Raw genomic sequence first — 18,701 nt, forward strand, 5'->3', positions numbered from 1 at the left:
CCAGCGAAACTCAGGGATCCCATCACCCACACTGGGCTCCGAGTGCACAGCCACCATGCCTGCTTTTTTTTTTTAATATTTATTTATTTACTATGTATACAATATTCTGTCTGCGTGTATGCCTGCAGGCCAGAAGAGGGCACCAGACCTCATTACAGATGGTTGTGAGCCACCATGTGGTTGCTGGGAATTGAACTCAGGACCTTTGGAAGAGTAGGCAATGCTCTTAACCTCTGAGCCATCTCTCCAGCCCCACCATGCCTGCTTTCTGCATGCTTGCTGGGGATTGGTCATTTCACTCCAGGCACACACACATTTTAAACACTATGAAGTTTAATATCTCCATCCCAAGAACATACAAAAGTGAATTAAGAAAATAACACTTCTCTTTCTTAGTGAGAATGTTGACAATGACTATCAGACACATAACCAAAACTGACTTTTGCAAAGGGTTTTGTATGGGTGCGAATAAGAAGATTTTAAGGCAGGTGAACATTCGGTACAAACAAGAACATTCAATGTTTTACACTCAGACTTCACAGCACCTTGTCTCAAGAAGGCACCCACATGTTGCCATGTGTATCGGGTGCTTTGACATAGGGAATGTTCCAAATCCACGGCCGATCTGGGGAGAGAGCACATCACAGGACGTTTGTTTGGACAGTACCACAAAATCCTGTCTGCTGGGATCAAAGCATTTGGTGCTCACATCTCCAAGTTGTGAAGAAAGTTTTCTGACTCAGTCCCTGATGATGTCACCTGCAGACAATGGCTTTGGGAAAGGCTCATGTTAGAACTGAAGGTCAGATGAGCAGACCAGGGGGACAGACCAGGAGAAAGCTGGCTGAAGCCACGTAGCATGCACGCTCTAGCACCTGGCGCATAACAAAGACGTAATATACAGCAGTTACCTACTCCACCCTCTTTACCTGTGCACGCCACGTGCAGAGGCCAAGGTTAACTTTGGACATCTTCATTGTTCCTTCCACCTCATTTTCTGAGACAAGGTCTTATGGAATTCAGCTCACTACTGGGTGAGGAGGACTAGCCAGAAACCCCAGGGATCCCGCCCTCACACTGCGGATACAGGTACAAGCCACTATGTTCATTTTTTATGAAGTGTCCACAGCAAACACTTCACCCACTGAACCATCTCTTTGTCCTTTTCTTCTTTTAGGACGCTGAAGACAGCAGCTGGTACATGTCTGCCTCAGCTGGTCATTTAACCAAGCTCTTGGGTGACACGCATAGATGCATAGATGACTGAAGACCAATGTCACAGAAACAACAGGCCTGGATTTGTACTCTGGCAAGAATGCCTGTGAAGCCTCCTAGCACAATGAGGAGGCTCACTAAATGGAGCTCCTCTTGACATACGCACACACACACACACACACACACACACGCACGTACGCACGCACGCACGCACGCACACACCTGAGGTTGACACTGGAAGTCTTCCACAGTCATTCTCCATCTTATTCACCGAGGCAGGCTCTCTCAGTTGAACCCGGAGCTTGTCAATACAGCTATCTGACTGGCCAGCTTACTGTGGCAATCCCACCACCTTCTGACCACCAGAATCAAGAGTGGGTCACCATGTCACCTGATGGTTATGTGGGTTCTGGGGGTTCCAACTCCAGTCCTCGTACTTGTATGCCCAGTGCTTTAACCACTGATAAGCCAGTCTCATTGATGTTCTAAACCAAAACTGAGACCTTCAACAAACCACTCTTACAATATAATGTTATGGCTAGAGTCAAACCATTTCAAAAGAACCAGGAGACGGGCAGGGTATAGATGCATCCCATCTTAAAAGCAAGCCCCCATCACTGTCTCGGGAAGTAATACAAACCTATGGACTTTTAGGGCCACAGTGCGTATTGTAAACAGATTGACACCATCCTAAGGACTGCCAGCAGTGACCCAGCACTGAAAACCTGACTTTGGGAACCTTCCCCCCTTCTCGACAGAAGTGACGGCAGCTCAGAGGACAGTCTGTCTGTGCTGAGCCTTCTCGAGCAAGCACTCCAAGAGCCACACACTGAAGGATCTGAAGGAGTTCTGAAGACGGCAACAAGTTATCCTAACGTCCTTGTTGTCTTTGGCATTGAAAGCCCAGCACCAAACCCTCTCTTGCTAGTTCACCAAGCTTGTTGGAGTGTGGCAACCCCAGGATCTGGGGGGCAACGGCCTTGGACCTGATTTCCACTCTATCTGCACTGTTCTCTCACTGGAAACAGGAGACATCACCTCCTGTGCCTGGATCCGATACACACATCTCTTCCACACGCTCTGGGGTGACACTGGCCCTGCTTCATCCCCATGAGTACTTGGTAGTGAGGCCTGGCATGATACAGACTTGCTAACCCACCAGCTAACTTACTCCCTTCCCTCAGCATCAGGAAACAGTATAGGCAAGGACCTGGGCAGCTCCCTGTTGGTGCAGAACTCGGAATCTTTGGGTAGATCATTTCCTGTGCTGGCTGACAGGTCTGCTACCATCTGCAGAGACAGAAAACAGTCACAGGGAGAAGAGGGTAGCCAGGACATTACTGTATCTTTGTACCTGTGACTACCAGAATTCCGCACTGATACTCACTGACTAAGGAAACCTGTTTTAAACAAACCTCTAAAATCCTCTAAAAACCTCTCAGAAGATGTGCCGTGTAACCTACTCACACGTGCATTTGGAATAGGTTCTTAAGTGCCAAGGGCTTTACTAGGTGCCTCAGACAGAAAGGAGGTGAGCCAGATGTGTGAGCCCCATGGGGGAACTTACTCCCAAAGTGGAAGACAGTAAAGCAGGTGGTTGTACGTAGTTGTCACTGTGTCTATGGTTGGTTCCCTAGCCTGGTTGGTAAGAGCCTCCCTTGACAGCCTGTTAGAGTAAGATCCTTGCAGGCCCCAGCCCAGAAAGCTCACCTTGGAGGGTCTGTACTGGGGACCAGCAATGTGTACTTGGATTAAATTCCAAAGCTAACCCCAAGCCAGTTGGAGCTTAGGGTCTTTTTTTTTTCTTTTCCTGGACTATAATGGAAACAGCAGAGGGACATAGCGGGTCTTCATGCAGGGGATACAGAACTGCATGTGGTTAGAGGAGAGACCAGGAAGATGAATAAGAAGGCAGGTCTGGAGGTGAGGAACGAGGAAGCCTATGCTTCTGCAAAGTGTAAATGCCACGAAACACCCACCACTGTGGATCGGTCCCCTGTTAATGGAGACTAAAAGCAGGATAAACGAACACAGCATGTAACCTGGGCTTTCCATTTCGCTCTGAGAAGTGTGAATGTGTTCTGCCCAGGAAAAGCCTAGACTCCATCTGCAATGCTGACCCTGATAATGACACTGTGCTTGTGGAAGAAAACGCCTTTATCTCCAGGAACTATACACTGAAATATTTAGGGAAAAGATACATGTCTTCAGATTTCAAACTGTGAGAAAGGATGCAAGCAGAAGAAAATACCGACTTGCTGATCTCCTGGGGGAGAGGCACAAGGGAAGTCTTGTACTGTACTCTTTTTGTTCTTTTCTGGGAATCCATAAGGACGTCAAAAACTTGAAAGAATACTACATATGGATAACCTTGATACCTTTTAAATAGAGAGGGCTAGGAGGACATAGGTGTGATGGAGGAAAGGGACGTGGAGGACACAGGTGTGATGGAGGAAAGGGGACGTGGAGGGCACAGGTGTGATGGAGGAAAGGGGACGTGGAGGGCACAGGTGTGATGGTGGAAAGGGGAGTGGAGGGCACAGGTGTGATGGGGGAAAGGGACGTGGAGGGCACAGGTGTGATGGAGGAAAGGGGACGTGGAGGGCACAGGTGTGATGGTGGAAAGGGGAGTGGAGGGCACAGGTGTGATGGTGGAAAGGGGAGTGGAGGGCACAGGTGTGATGGAGGAAAGGGGACGTGGGGGGCACAGGTGTGATGGAGGAAAGGGGAGTGGAGGACACAGGTGTGATGGTGGAAAGGGGGAGTGGAGGGCACAGGTGTGATGGAGGAAAGGGGACGTGGAGGGCACAGGTGTGATGGAGGAAAGGGGAGTGGAGGGCACAGGTGTGATGGAGGAAAGGGGAGTGGAGGGCACAGGTGTGATGGTGGAAAGAGGGCGTGGGGGGCACAGGTGTGATGGAGGAAAGGGGACGTGGGGGGCACAGGTGTGATGGAGGAAAGGGACGTGGGGGGCACAGGTGTGATGGAGGAAAGGGGAGTGGAGGGCACAGGTGTGATGGAGGAAAGGGACGTGGAGGACACAGGTGTGATGGAGGAAAGGGGAGTGGAGGGCACAGGTGTGATGGAGGAAAGGGGAGTGGAGGGCACAGGTGTGATGGAGGAAAGGGGAGTGGAGGGCACAGGTGTGATGGAGGAAAGGGGAGTGGAGGGCACAGGTGTGATGGAGGACAGGGGACGTGGAGGGCACAGGTGTGATGGAGGAAAGGGGAGTGGAGGGCACAGGTGTGATGGAGGAAAGGGGACGTGGAGGGCACAGGTGTGATGGAGGAAAGGGGAGTGGAGGGCACAGGTGTGATGGAGGAAAGGGGAGTGGAGGGCACAGGTGTGATGGTGGAAAGGGGAGTGGAGGGCACAGGTGTGATGGAGGAAAGGGACGTGGAGGGCAGGGCAAGGGGAGAATGAGGAAGAAGGGATAATTATCCAAGGGTGTTTGACAAAGCTGTAAGGAGACATATTATTTTATAAGCTTACTTAAAATTACAAGCATGTGTGTATAATACAATTTATATACAACACACACACACATAGACATGGACACACACACGCACACATACAGTTTAAATCGAGTTACCTGGCACAGGGTGATAACATTCCCTCCAGGAACCACAGGCTATCTAACAACCCCAGTGCCAGGCAAGGGATACCATCCATTGAGTTGCCGTCAGAGGGGTCCAGGAGGTCTCCAAAACAAATTGGGCAATGACTGATGACAACGAGGCAATGGCAAGGGAGTGAGGAGGGAGGGGAATTGGTTTCTCCAGGGATGAGCCCTCCTAACAGATTTCCTAATCCTTAAACATCATGTACATCCAGACAACGCTAACTCAACTCAGTAGTGAGCAAGTTGTGTAACTAATAATTACAGAAGAGGTCATGAACTTAGAGGGGTTGTGGGAGAGGGGCAGGAAGATCGAGGGGTGGAAATGGTTTCAATAAGTGTTCTTATATATGAATTTCTCAAAAAAGCGACTATTACAATGAGTGTCTTAGAAGCTTTGCATGCTTACCTACCTACTCCTTAAATGCAACATGAGCCTCCCCTTACCACTATGCTTCTCTTTCTTCTTTTTCTTTGTTCCTTCCAGTGCTGAGGACCCAGCCTCAGGGGCTCATACATACACCCTAACATGGAACTGAGGACCCAGCCGCAGGGGCTCATACACACACCTAACATGGAACTGAGGACCCAGCCCCAGGGGCTCATACACACACCCTAACATGGAACTGAGGACCCAGCCCCAGGGGCTCATACACACACCCTAACATGGAACTGAGGACCCAGCCCCAGGGGCTCATACACACACCCTAACATCGAGCTGAGGACCCAGCCCCAGGGGCTCATACACACCCTAACATGAAACTGAGGACCCAGCCGCAGGGGCTCATACACACCCTAACATGGAACTGAGGACCCAGCCCCAGGGGCTCATACACACACCCTAACATCAAACTGAGGCACATCTCTGGCTTTCAGCACTGTTAGGTCAAAGCAAGACAGGCTTTTCTCCAACTTTCTCACACTTTGCTCTTTCATATATGATTGATACAAAGAATATCACAGCAGAGATGGTACGGTGACCGTTTTGCGTTCTCTTCAGACTCAAGGTCAGCAATGGGATAGCACTGCCATGTTTTAAGGGGCTGGTGATTTGTTCTCAAGGAGACTAAGGGTTCCCTTTACACACATCCTTGCCAGCACTTTGTATGTTACACTGCTGGTGGGAATGTAAACTAGCCCAGATACTATGTAAAGAAGTGTCTCACAAACCCACAAAGAGATCTACCGTATGACCCAGCTACACCGCTCCTGGCTGGTTTCCCCGAAGGACTCCACCACACATCGCAGAGACTCCTGTACACCAGGACACTGCCAACCAGGCGTCTACCCACAGAGGAATGGGTACAGAGAATCTCTCTCTCTCTCTCTCTCTCTCTCTCTCTCTCTCTCTCTCTCTCTCTCTCTCTCTCTCTCTCTCTCTTTCACACACACACACACACATATATTAGAAACATTTCAGCCACTAACACAAATGAGGTTATGCTGGCTGAAGGAAAAGGGAATTATGTCAAGAGAATCAAGCCAGTCTCAGAAAGACAAATACACTTTCTTTCATTTGGCTCCTAGATTTTTATATATACATATCACACCCTTTATACCAGGGAGAAAAGCAGCAGTCTGGGGACACAAAAGGAACTAATGGGAGTTGGGGGAATTAGAAGGGGGAAGGAATAGGAGAAGTTCAACAAAAATGTACAATTGTATAAAGATTAAAAAACCTACAGAGCTGGGTGTGTGGCTCAGTAGCAGAGAACCTGCCCCACACATGCTAGCCCTGAGTTCCAACCCTGGCACGGGAAGGAGGGAATACTTTTACAAACACCATTTCTAATATTAAAATGCATTTTTCTAAACACACTTTTCAAACGAGTAAGCTAAATGTGATGAGGGTGAGGACTCATCTGCCCTTTCAGCCAAAGTTCAAGTAGTGGTGCTCACACACAGTAGGTCTGTTGTTATGTAACCGTAGAGAACTGCCAACGGCCACCCAAAGCAAGGAACCCCGGAACTCGAGTGTTAACTTTTGTCATTTTTCTCTGATCATTTCCTTTGTTCCAAGATAATATCTGGCCAAGTTTTCACAGTGGGATGCTCCTACACTAAGTAAGCTCTTTGTGTGAACCTCTGATTTTTTAAAAAAATGGCATCAGACATTGTGTGTGTTGCCATGGTTCAAAAATCACTTTTAAACATGAAGTGCTTTTGAAATGGTCTTAACAACCCATTTTCCCTTGCCTCAGTGAAACACCTTTGTACGGGTCACGGCTATAGAACAGTGGCTGGATTTGAAAGGTAATATCTGAATTACCGGCATTATTCTACACACTGCCGAAGGAATGCAGGAGATAAAATAATACTGATAAAACACAATGTTCCAATTTCTTTTAAAGTATCTTTCAAAGAAAAAGCCTAAGAAACAAAAATTCAACAAATTACTGTATAAAGCGGTCTACTCACTGGTCATGATAGAGACCTAACTTCCTGCAGTCTAGGATAATGCCTACCACGGGCACACTTGTGAGTTGTTAGGAGTTGTTCCTAACAGAGCGGAGGGGACTGCAGGGCATTTTCTGGCTCATGATCTCTCCCGTTCTTGTTTTCCTGCTCCTCTGGAGACAAGGACTACTGGATGGGGCTGGAATCCAGCCACGGCTGGGGAAGGCAGGGCTCAGAGTCAGACTCTAGCAGGCAAGACCCAAAGCCACCGTCCTAGGCCATTCTTCTCTAGAACTCAATGACTTAAGAGAAAAGAGAGTGGAGATGAAGAAAAGAGAGAGGAAAGACGGAAATGTAGCATGAAAGCCGCTGTTCAGGAAGGACAGGGGTGGGGGTCACAGTAGTTCACTGTCCGGTGTGCACGGGACTAGACTAACCTTGCAATAAGGACGGTTACAATTAACCCAGCCAACGTCTATTGACTGTTGGCTAAGCACTGGACAGACTTCATCTTGGTTAGTTTTCTCAATAGCCCTGCAGGAGACACTGGCATTCCCCATTTTGCCTTTAGACACAGATCTAAAAGTCAACTGCCCAAGGCCACCTAGTAAGCTGGGCAGTTGGCACATAAGTAAGTTATTCTGAATCATGCCCTCCTCTTTTAAGTTTTATTTCGGTGGAGGCTAAGGTGGTCACACTCTGTAAAATCCTGGTTAAAATCTATGTAACCTTGCTGTTAGGATGAATGTGGATGACAAACTCTGCATGCTCAACAGACGAGTCATCCTCGTAACTGTAAACAGCTAGAGAGAGGCAATGCCACCTGCAGGCTGCAGGACAGCATGCTGGCAGCAGGACACAGGTCTTTTGTCCGCATATGTCGACACAATCCTGAGAAAGGGGTCCACTAGATGGGGAGTTTCGGTTTACCAAGAAAGTCCCAAAGGGAGATAGAGGGCGGAGAATTTGCCAGACCCAGCTGGCAGTGCTGTGGGAAGACAGGCTGCCTAGACGCCATCGAGGAACTGCTGATGGAGTGATGTCATTAAAACCTTCCCATCAGAAAGTATTCCCTGCTCAGACTTCGCACATCTGCACATCCCTGGCCGCTCTCGGAGACATCTGTTTCCCAGAGGATCTAAGCTATGACTGGATAGTAAGCACTTGCATTTGAAGTTAGGAACTGTACATCTCTACCACCCTGGACCCACCACAAACACTAACATTCCAGGGGTGACAACAGCTGCTCAGCAGCCTATAATGGATGCTCAGCAGCCTGGGATGACGCCTGCCTGGAGAAAGATGTCTGACCCCGTAGACCAGTGGTTCTCAACCTTTCTAATGCTGTGACCCTTTTAATTCCTCGCGCTGTGGTGACCCAAACCATAAAATCATTTCACTGCTACTTCATAACTGTAATTTTGTCACTGTTATGAATCGTAATGTACATATCTGATATGCAGGGTATCGAGGGAGTCATGACCCACAGGTTGAGAACTGCTGCTGTAGACAGTCCTATGGCTTTTCTACTGGGAAGTATACCTGGTCATAACCTCTAGGAAAGTTAAGAGTCCAGTGCGGCAGGTTTCAAAGTGTGGCCTAGTGACCTCTCTTGGGGGTGTGGCTGTGAATCAAATTTACTTCACAGTGACATAATACCATCATGCTATCCTCACTTTTATGTTAGTGTGTAGAGCTACATACGCAGTGACATCACAAGAGACCAAGTGACAGCAGCGGAGAGGGCTCAGCAGTCAGCTGTTAAGCTGCACACTAAAGATGCTTTTGAAAACATGAGATGATCTCACCCCCCTCCTTAAGTTTTTCCTTGGTTTTGGAGCTGGCCATGAAACATAACACAAGGGCTTATTATTTTAAAACTAATAAATCAACACCTATTTAAACACTTTCTAGTTTTGTGGTGTAGAGCAGGATGGCCTTGAACTCACAGAGATCCGCCTGCCTCTGCCTTCCGAATGCTGGGATTAAAGGCGTGCATCACTACCACCCATTTTCCAGTTTTGTTTCCATTATAGTGAACACACGTGCAAGCGCGCATACACACACACACACACACACACACACACACACACACACACACACACACGAAGCTCACATAAAGCTCTTTAGGATTCTTGATAACTGAGTGCAAATGGGTTCTCAGAGTGAGTAGCTTAAGAACCACATGGCCCGAGTGGCCCCAGAGAGGGAAGTAAGAATCCTCTCAGGTCTGAACTTCCAGAGGTTCCCAGGAGCCAGGCTCACACGGAGACCAGGGGCACCTCCTGGCTTACTTTCTGCCAGTGTGGCACACTGGCCTGTGTCCCTTCATCCGTATCTCACCTTTACTCCCATAGAGCTCCGGGGGCAGGTCATAGGGCACAGGAAAGGAGGTCACTGGCTCACAGCTGCTGGAGAAGAATTTCTGCTTCACATTGAAGGTGTCCAGGCCCTGCAGGCACACAGAGCGAGGATATGACTGAATCTTTTTTTCTACATCAGCTAGAAGATCCTAAGAAGTAATTTCTCTTTATGATACCCACAAGGATATTAAGTGATTTCAGAGCTATTTTCAACACTGGCTAGGCAAGGATGCTCTATAACCCTTCCCCCTAAATTATTTTCTCTGCATGTAAGAATGAAGTTAAAAACATGTGCATTTAACAAGGCACACAGGAAACAAGAGAAACAGTAACGGGTGTGGGCCAGTTTCTACCAAGTACCACATATAGTTGGCAGGGGGTTTGCAGGACTCCCTGGATGAAAACATCCCAGAATACTTTCAATATTGTAAGTGGAGACTGCCTGTTCATTTCCCTGCCGCCCAGACCCAAATAATCATGCAGAAACTATTAATTACAACACTGATTGACCAACGGCTCGAGTGTCTTCTTAGCTAGCTCTTATATCTTAAATTAACACATTTCCACTAATCTATGTATCACCATGAGGCTGTGGCCTACTGGTAAGGTTCTGGCATTTTTCTCCTACATAGCATCTCTTTGACTCCACCTACTCTCTCTATCTCTGTTCTGATTTCTGCCTGGCTTTACTCTGCTAAGCTATTGGCCGAAACAGCTTTATTCATCAACCAATAAAAGCAACACATATGCAGAAGGACTTCCCACATCCCAGTACTGCTATAGTAATAGACTGCCTGCTCTGGAGGAAGAAGTAGAAGCACAGGAATATAAAAGAAAGGATTTATTCCATCTAATAGCGCACAGTTTATCATGAGGTGAGTCAGGGCAGGAAATCAGGTCAGGGACTTAGAGGCAGGAACTGAAGTAGAGGCCATGAGGAGGAGGCTGCTCACTGGCTTGTTTCCGTGGCTTCTTAGCCTGTTTCCTTATACACCCAAGGACCACCTGCCTAGGGTTTGTAGCACCCACAGTGGGCTGGACCCTACATCAGCAATCATTAGTTAGGGAAACGCTCCACAGACTTGCCTTTAGGCCAAACTGGTGGAGGCATTTTCTCAGTTGAGGTTCCCTCTTCCCAGACGACTCTAGCCTGTGTCAGGCTGACGACAACCAACCTGGGCAGCGTTTCAACCTTCAGTCCCCAGAACAAGTCCTGCGGCACAGTGGGCATTCAAGAAACACTGAGCTGCAGGCACGAGATTAGAGTGCTTGCCCTGCCTGCTTTATTGGCTTCTGCAGAACAGCAGCTGTGGAAACACACGGGAAAGTGTCTCGTGCACATTAAGAACCGCAGAAGAGAGCTGGAGATGCAGCTCAGTGGGAGAGAAGCTTCCTCACATGTCCAATGCCCTGGGTTCGATCGTCAGCACCGCCGGAACAGAAGCCATGAGGGCCTGCAGGCAGGTACGAGGTTTTAGCAGTGGCAGAGATGCTGATAGTGAAAGGCAGTGTGCGACACAGACCTGGCAGAGATGCTACACAGAAAAGGAAGAGTGACTCACTTCTGTGGCAGACTAACGAGAGGCTTTGTAGAAAATACTGTTTGAGCTGGGTTTTGACAAACAACCACGGCAAGGAAGAATATCAGGGGAGACAGCAATACATTCAAGCGTGGGTTGGAAGAGCTCAGAGATGGCACATTTCAGGTGCTGAGTGCGTGTGTGTGTGTGTGTGTGTGTGTGTGTGTGTGTGTGTAGGAACACTTCTCTACATGAGGGGAGATGTGGGCATCTGTGCTTTGTCCCTGTTAAGCCAGGTATGTTATGTTGTTATTAGTGACTCAGGCATGAGTCAGCCTGGAGGTGTTGGGGGAAGATGGAGATGTCTTGTTGCTGGCAGCCCTCGTGTCCATCAGCTGGAGATGTCTGAACACTGAAGATACGGCTTGAGCTCTTGACTTCAAGCCCTGCCGCGAAGCAAAGTGCTCACCATCTATGCTCAACCTTGTTCCTTATTCTTGTTTGAGTTGACTGCCCATCGCTCACACCCAATAGTCCCTCGGGGGTCCAGCTGGAGTCTGACTTTCTCATCAGCAGACAGTAAGGAGCTGCTGAGGCTGTAAAGGAGATGCCTCATTGGTGGGGTAGCTGGAACGGCTTAGGTAATGGACTGGAGATTGCTCAGCCAGGCGATCATGGGTTCTCCCAACAGAAACAGGAGGTGGACTTGGTGATGGGAGACACAGTATCAGAACTCCATGAGAACGATGCAGGGCATAGGAACAAGCGAGTCTAACTGTGACAGCTGGTGTGCTCCGTGACAGCGACCAGCTTGCATAGCTGTCCACAGCCCGTCTTTGGAATTTGTGGTCCTATGCTCTTTCCACTACCCAAAGACTAGATCTTATATTTGCCACCAAGAACCAGAAAAATGGAAACTCTTGCAAGTGTGAGAGCCTTATCTCCTAGACTCACCATCATCTTTGTCAGCCACAAAGCCGTGGGAGAGTCTTTATGGCCTCAACCCAGTTTTGATGCCCTACGCGCTCCAAGCCTGGCTTGCCTCTTCCAAAGTCTGACCTCAGACATAAGAACGTTTGAACCATCTATGTCTGACAAGAACCAATATGCTTTTTGCTTGAATGCCATCTCGGATTCAAATTCTAGGGTATTAAGAAAAAAGTACCACTTTTCCCTTCAATCTGCATGTCAAATTATTTGAGGCTGTCTTCTAATTATCATTATTTATATATCACAGTGGTATTGCTTGGCATTTTATAAAACAGAGGAAGGCACCCTCCCAGGCGCAGATACTTACGACAGCTAAGACAATGCATCTGTGAAACACCAGGTGAGAGGGTGGACATGAATCACAAATGACAAATTGCGGGCTCCCCCACCCCCTCAGCCGGGAGTGAAAGCACTAGTTACTGCTGGGATCATTTAGGCTCAGCGGCTTGACTCAATCAGAAAGAAGTCCGCTCAGCTCACAGTCGCAGATGGGGCTTACTGTGTTAGGGGCACGTGCTTGTAGAGCAACCTTGTGTGCAAAACTACGTGATACACTGTTTTGTTTGTTTCCTTAAGACAGGGTGTCACTGTGTAGTCCTGCCTGACAGAAGTTTTTATATAGACAAGGTTGGCCTTGAACGCACAGAGAGCCAAGGTACTGGGTTTTCCTGGGATAGCAGTTGAGTTTGCCATGAGCAAGTCTACTTTATCAGGTAGGCTAATTGGTTAAGGAAGGAAATCACAGAGAGGGAGTGGCCTTTCCTACCCCAATCCCCAGATGCTTGCAGCTAGGGCTTGGGGAAAGCTCTCGGAGTGGGCATACCAACAGGGCTTCGGTAGCTAAAGGGCTGTCTGTGAAAGCAGCTTGGGGCGAAGAGGATCCATGCAACATCAGAGGGTTGGCATCAAGACGGTGATCTGGCTGAAAGCCCTGGAGAGTTCTTTTCTTGGTTATCGGGCATTTCTACAATGCATTGCTCCAGTCTGTTTCCTTCCTCATTCTTTCAGCGGGAGTGACTGGTATGGTAGGATTTAAGAGGATCTGAGAAATGCGACGTGGAGCGCGTGCCCAGCCGTGGCATCCTGGGAAACTGTGGGGGCCCAAGCTCTGTGGACAGAGCCACGTGGGCAGGGCCAATGTGTGGAGAGACAAAGGGGAGGGCGCAAGCACAGTGCTTGTAAATTTATCTTCCAGCCCAACAACCACAGTCTTGGTGGCATCTACCAGACTGACAGTGAGATTGTCTGAGAAGGGATCATTTGCTTGTGCCATGTTTGAGAACAGCAGCAGCAGCAACAACAATAATTTAACCAAATCAGAGAAGGGAGAAAGCAGCCTTGACGATCAAAGTTAAGACTTTCTGATTTGATTCTTCTTCTTCTTTTTTTTTTTTTGTTTCAATTCTTACTACAGAAAAGTGGGAACCTATTGCCTCAGAAGCAAATGAACCTGGGGCTCAGAAGAGGCTAGGATGGTTTTCTGTTCAGCTAAGGGCAAAACATGTTATCTTCATCTAGAACAGTGGTTCTCAACCTTCTTAATGTTGTGACCCTTTAATATAATTCCTCATGTTGGGGCGACCCCCAACCATAAAATCATTTCATTGCGACTTCGTAACTATAATTTTGCTATAGCTATGAATTATGGATTATGACCCTCAAGTTGAGAACACATGTTCTAGATCAATTCTAAAGGTACCAGTGGGGCTGGAGAGATGGTTCAGTGGTTAGGAGCACTGACTGCTCTTCCAGAGGACCTGGGTTCAATTCCCAGTACCCACATTGCTATGGGACAATGGCCTGTACCCTGTCACTTGTATTTTAAATAAACGCTGATTGGCCAGTAACCAGGCAGGAAGTGGAGGCAGGGCAACAAGAATTCTGGGAAGAGGGAAGTTTCAGTCTGCAGTCGTCACCCAGACACAGAGGATGCAAGATGTGACTGCCTCGCTGAAAAATGTACCAAGCCACGTGGCTAACACACACAAGAATTATGGGCCAATATAAGCTATAAGAGTTAATAAGAAGCCTGAGCTAATAGACCAATCAGCTTATAATTAATGCAGACCTCTGTGTGATTTCTTTGGGACTGAATGACTGCAGGACTGGGTATGACAGAAACCTCTGTCAACACCACATGGCAGCTCACAACTGTAACTCTAGTTCCAGGGCGTCTGGCTCCCTCACACAGGTGTACATGCAGGCAAAATACCAACACACATAAAATAAAAATAAATAAATTTAAAGCTGCCGATGGTATTTTTACTGCACATAGGGCATGCTGGCCCTCCACCCACTATAGTTTTGGGGTCCTAGGAGTGCTAGGTGGTATGGGCAGTTACTAATTACTGGATGACAGGTCTTGTCACAGCTGTGGGAAAGTGGAGAACCCCTAGCAACAACCTCCGCTTGTTGGACGCCATATACTCCTGTTTGTAATGCTGGTCTCAAGTCAGCAAGCAGGCCACAGGGACTGCAATGGCTCACTGGGGAAGGACAAAAGTAGCACCTCTGGGTGCTGATGACTCAGAAACCTGGGGGCATGGATACGGAGCTTTGCCCAGGAGCACAAAGGACACTGTTGGGGAGGGCAGATCTGGCTGGCGTCCAGTCAGCAGGCTGACTAGAGGACTCTGGATGAGATAAATCTCCAGCAATCATAGGATGAACTGCATTGAGGTGTGTGTCTCACTAGCACCAAATCGGGGACACTAAGATGTAACTTCTGACCTCATTTCGCAACAAGCTGTGGTCTTGTTGGTGAACATTGTAAAGTTAGTATCAACACAAACATCCTTAGGACATTTATTAAATGAATACACAGGGATCGATACTGTATTGTCCTTTGTAGTGATAATTGTTATTGTTGAAGTTGCACACACATATACTTAGGGAAGTGTGTGCATGCATGCAAACTTCGACGAGATGCTCCAAGTGAGCTCATCCACAGTTCGAACTGCTTACCAAGTTTGTGGTGACCGAAGTATACACAGTGTCCCTACACTAAGCTTAGTCTCCACAGACGCTGTGGTGTATGCTTCTGTTCTAGCTGCTCAGAGAAGAGCACAAACTCCAGAAGCCCAAGGTATCAGCATCAACTAATGACCACCTTCCCAGAGTCTCCACATGCCCACGGAGGAGCAGCTCTCAGTCTAGCAAGGGAGAGTGGGATATGCAGGGAGCCCAGGCTCCAGGAAGCAGTGGGATGCAGAGAAAAGAGCATCTACAGGGGGCAGCTGCAAAAGCTAGTGTTGGAGACATGAAGCTGCCTTCTGATATGGATTAAGCTTGGCTAGAGGGAAAAGTCTAGTAAGATTCATGGGTTCTGCATGGTAGAAACAAGTGCCAGGAGGGGCTAGAGAAGAGAGCTCAGAAGTTAAGGGCACTTGCTGCTCTTCCAGAGGACCCCAGTTTGATTTCTGGCAACCGCACGAAGGCTTACAACTGTCTGCAATTCCAGTTCCAGGGGAACTGGCACCCTCTTCTGGCCTCCATGGGCACCAGGCAAACACGTGGTACACAGATAGATATTCAGGCAAACATTCATACACATAAAATAACCAAATAACTAAATGAATAGAAGTGCCAGAAGGAGAGGGAAGTGTGGTTTGGGCAGCTGCTAAGGAGGCAGCGCCAGCAGGCTGGTGGTCGGTGGAGACCGTCTGGCGGCAGGATGGGGTGAAGCCTGCAGACGGGCTCCGGGAGGGCAGCCTGAAGGAAGCCTCAGGGAAGGAAGCAGACTGATGTAAACTGCTGGCGTGCTGTGGGCACAGTGGCCGCAGGGATGACTAGAGGTGACATTATAAGCAGCACTGAGTAGTTAGGAACGACAGAAGCCAGTGATTAAAAGCTATGGGGAGAAAGGGTTGCCATGGGCATTTCTCCTGCTTCAAAGCAGGCAAGTGGGGCGACCAGTGACAGTAAGCCATTAGCAATCAGACCGTCTGGCTAGTGTCCTTTAAATGATTAAGCTGATTTTGATGACATTTGCAAATGCCACATATCCTCAAGTACCTTCTGAATAATATAAGTGATAATCCATAATTTAAAAATTACGCTTTCTAAGATTCAAAGGCTTAGACAATTGGCTTGTGACACAGATTGTCTTTCCACTGTCCAGGAGGGACACAGTCCCTCCCAGCAAGTCCTGCCCTGCAACCCTAGATCAGGATTCCAGTCCCCTAGCTCCCATGCTCACCTCGCAGCCCCAGCACACAGAAAACAGTAGTTTTCCTTGACTATAATATATTTCTCTGTAAGCTTCTGCCCGAAACTGGGCTGAGCACTTGCTTCTCAAGGACCACACGGAGGAAACTCCTCACAGCTTTCTCAGGTCCCCAGCAGAGCCCACACTGCCACCCGCCAGGACTCCTATCTGGAAATATTCTGGAGCATGCTTCTTATCCCATGCTTTGGAGCTGGTGTCTGTGTATCTCGATGTACCCTTGAGGTTCCTGAGAATGAGGGCCATAGCCGCTCTCACTCTTTCCCCAGGGCCCACCATAGGGGAGGCCTCGGGTGCTTGTGGACCTGAGCTGGCATTGATGAGGTCACTCCTGGGGCATGGAATGTTCAGCTCCAAGCCTGCAATGGGCTTCGAGGAGGGAACTGAGCACTTCCGTGGCATACCTCTCTTTCAAAGATGGGCGAATTTCCTGAGTCTGTGTGCTTGCTGGCTTCCCTCAGTCAACACCACAGGCAGCACTTCTGCTGTCTTTTCAGAATCTTCCCTTTACAGCAGGCCACACAGGACCCGGATATAGGCTCTTCCTCTATTAAGAAGCCAAACACCACATCCCAAAGACCGACGAGGCCTGGGGCAGCTAACTGTCGGGTGAGGCGCTCTGGAAATCCATTTCTGGCTTTAAATTCACAGTACCCTTCTCTGGAGACAGGCCCATGACTGGAGGATGCACCAAAAGAGCCCAGATGAGAAAGGCAGACAGAAGCCCGAGAAGCAGAAAGTCTCGCAGAGTGGTCTTCACTGAGTGGGAGTCCACTGGCGGCAGCAGCCAGAGAGAAGGGCCCCTCCCTTCCGACAAGTCTGAATTATAAGTCACTCCTTTTATTCCATGGTTTTCTTCGGCATCTTTTTCGATTCCTCCCTTTTGTAGGATTAACCTTATTTCTATAAAACGCAACACTATAAAGAACACTATAGCCCGAGTTTCTGCTTACTCAGCTACATGCTACCCTCATGGTCTGGCCCTCAGCTCACACCTGGGACGTGTATCTTACTGACCACGTACAGGGCGTCTGACTGAGCTTGAGCTCCCTGGGAATGAAGGTCAAAATGCTTCTGTGTATTTCTGGCAATGCTGACCTTTAACATGTGCCCAGCCTTTTATGATCCACTGAAGGGTACATGAAACTAACTGGATGAGATGATGCTGGGACAGGGATGTTCCAGTCCCCATCACCACAGCAAATATCTGAGCACTGAAGTCGAGTACCACCAACTTTCCATTGCCCAGACACGTGACAGAAGTAAAAGGTCACAGACTGCAGGCAGAAGACAGCAACCTCAGGGCTAGACCCTAGGATAGCCGTGGGACCTCAGGAACATCATCTCTTTGTCCTTTCTGAGGCTCTGATGCTGGAATCCAGCTGTTCCAGGGGGTGTTTACTCAGGAGGAAAGAGTAGCCAAAACCTTATCACAGCAGTTTAGGATGGCAGTAGCTTAGAGTGGCCAGGTAGTTACACCCTTGAAGCTCCTGGTGTGGAGAAAGACTAGTAAAGACTGGTAAGCGTAGGAGAGAGGGGGCAAGAGCTGCTCTCCGGGGGTAAGGGGTGGGGGAGAAAGAGAGGGTCCTGCTGGACGTGCTAAGAAAGAGGTGCTTTGTAGCACGCTGTGAGACTGTGCATCCATTACAGCTCATGTGCTGACTGACGTTTATGGCCAAGCTCATGGTGCCCCCTTAGTTAAACCTAGTCTTGCCAGAGCAGTTCACTAGGGACCTATCCTAAAACTACGGCAAGCGGTAAGAAAGGAAGTGGAGAGTGGAATTAGCCACTTCCCTGTGTAGACAACCCTGACCATATGCCACGATCAAGAGTGTGTCCAGTGTGTGTGTGTGTGCGTGTGTGTGCACGCGTACGTGTGTATGCAGGTCCTGGGGCCTTAGGAAATGAGTCTCTGAAAGTATGAATCTACTGCGTAGTGAAACACACAGCTCAGGCCACCTGGTCCTCACAGGCAAAGAAGAGACTTCATCTGGTGTTTGGCTATAAAAGCTGTTAGCCATTTCAAAGCTGCCGCAGAGCTGATGTACTGGACATCTTGAGAGACTGCTTCCAACATGGAGCATTTCTGGGTGCTCCCTGCCATGTGTCCTCAGCTAAACCCAGAACTCTTTCCTCCCAGCTTTGCTACTGCCAATTCCTTTCCAGGTGTGTCTTCCAACCTCTCCCCATACTCTAAACCCTCATCATTCTCCCCCCCCCCCACACTGTCCCTTCAACCCCCACCCCCATAGTCCATGCTTGGCTAGGCTACTCCTTTGGTAACTAACTTATCCTTTCTGTGGGCCCATATTTCATGTAAGATAATACAGGCAGGCTCACTGGCCACTAGGCAGCTGTAATCCTGCCAAACA

The 18,701-nt window shown here is 48.6% G+C and overlaps 1 protein-coding gene across 5 annotated transcripts in view; it reads right to left on the reverse strand.

Annotated features, from left to right (window-relative positions):
• Positions 1-315: 315 nt before the first annotated feature.
• The window catches only part of Tdp1 (tyrosyl-DNA phosphodiesterase 1), a 71,784-nt gene continuing 53,398 nt past the window's right edge, over positions 316-18,701 (reverse strand). For 4 of the 5 annotated variants that reach the window (XM_075948706.1, XM_075948705.1, XM_075948708.1 and 1 more), the window contains exons 15-16: positions 9,575-9,683; positions 316-625 (exon numbers count right to left, since the gene is read on the reverse strand). In XM_075948706.1, the coding sequence (XP_075804821.1) occupies positions 552-625; positions 9,575-9,683 (183 nt within the window). In that variant the 3' untranslated portion in view covers positions 316-551. Of the gene's footprint in view, positions 626-649; positions 773-9,574; positions 9,684-18,701 lie in introns of those variants that run through there. The other variant, XM_075948710.1, reaches the window with a different exon arrangement.

The sequence above is a fragment of the Microtus pennsylvanicus genome, chromosome 14, assembly GCF_037038515.1.
Source record: "Microtus pennsylvanicus isolate mMicPen1 chromosome 14, mMicPen1.hap1, whole genome shotgun sequence".
Classification (NCBI taxonomy): Eukaryota; Metazoa; Chordata; class Mammalia; order Rodentia; family Cricetidae; genus Microtus; species Microtus pennsylvanicus.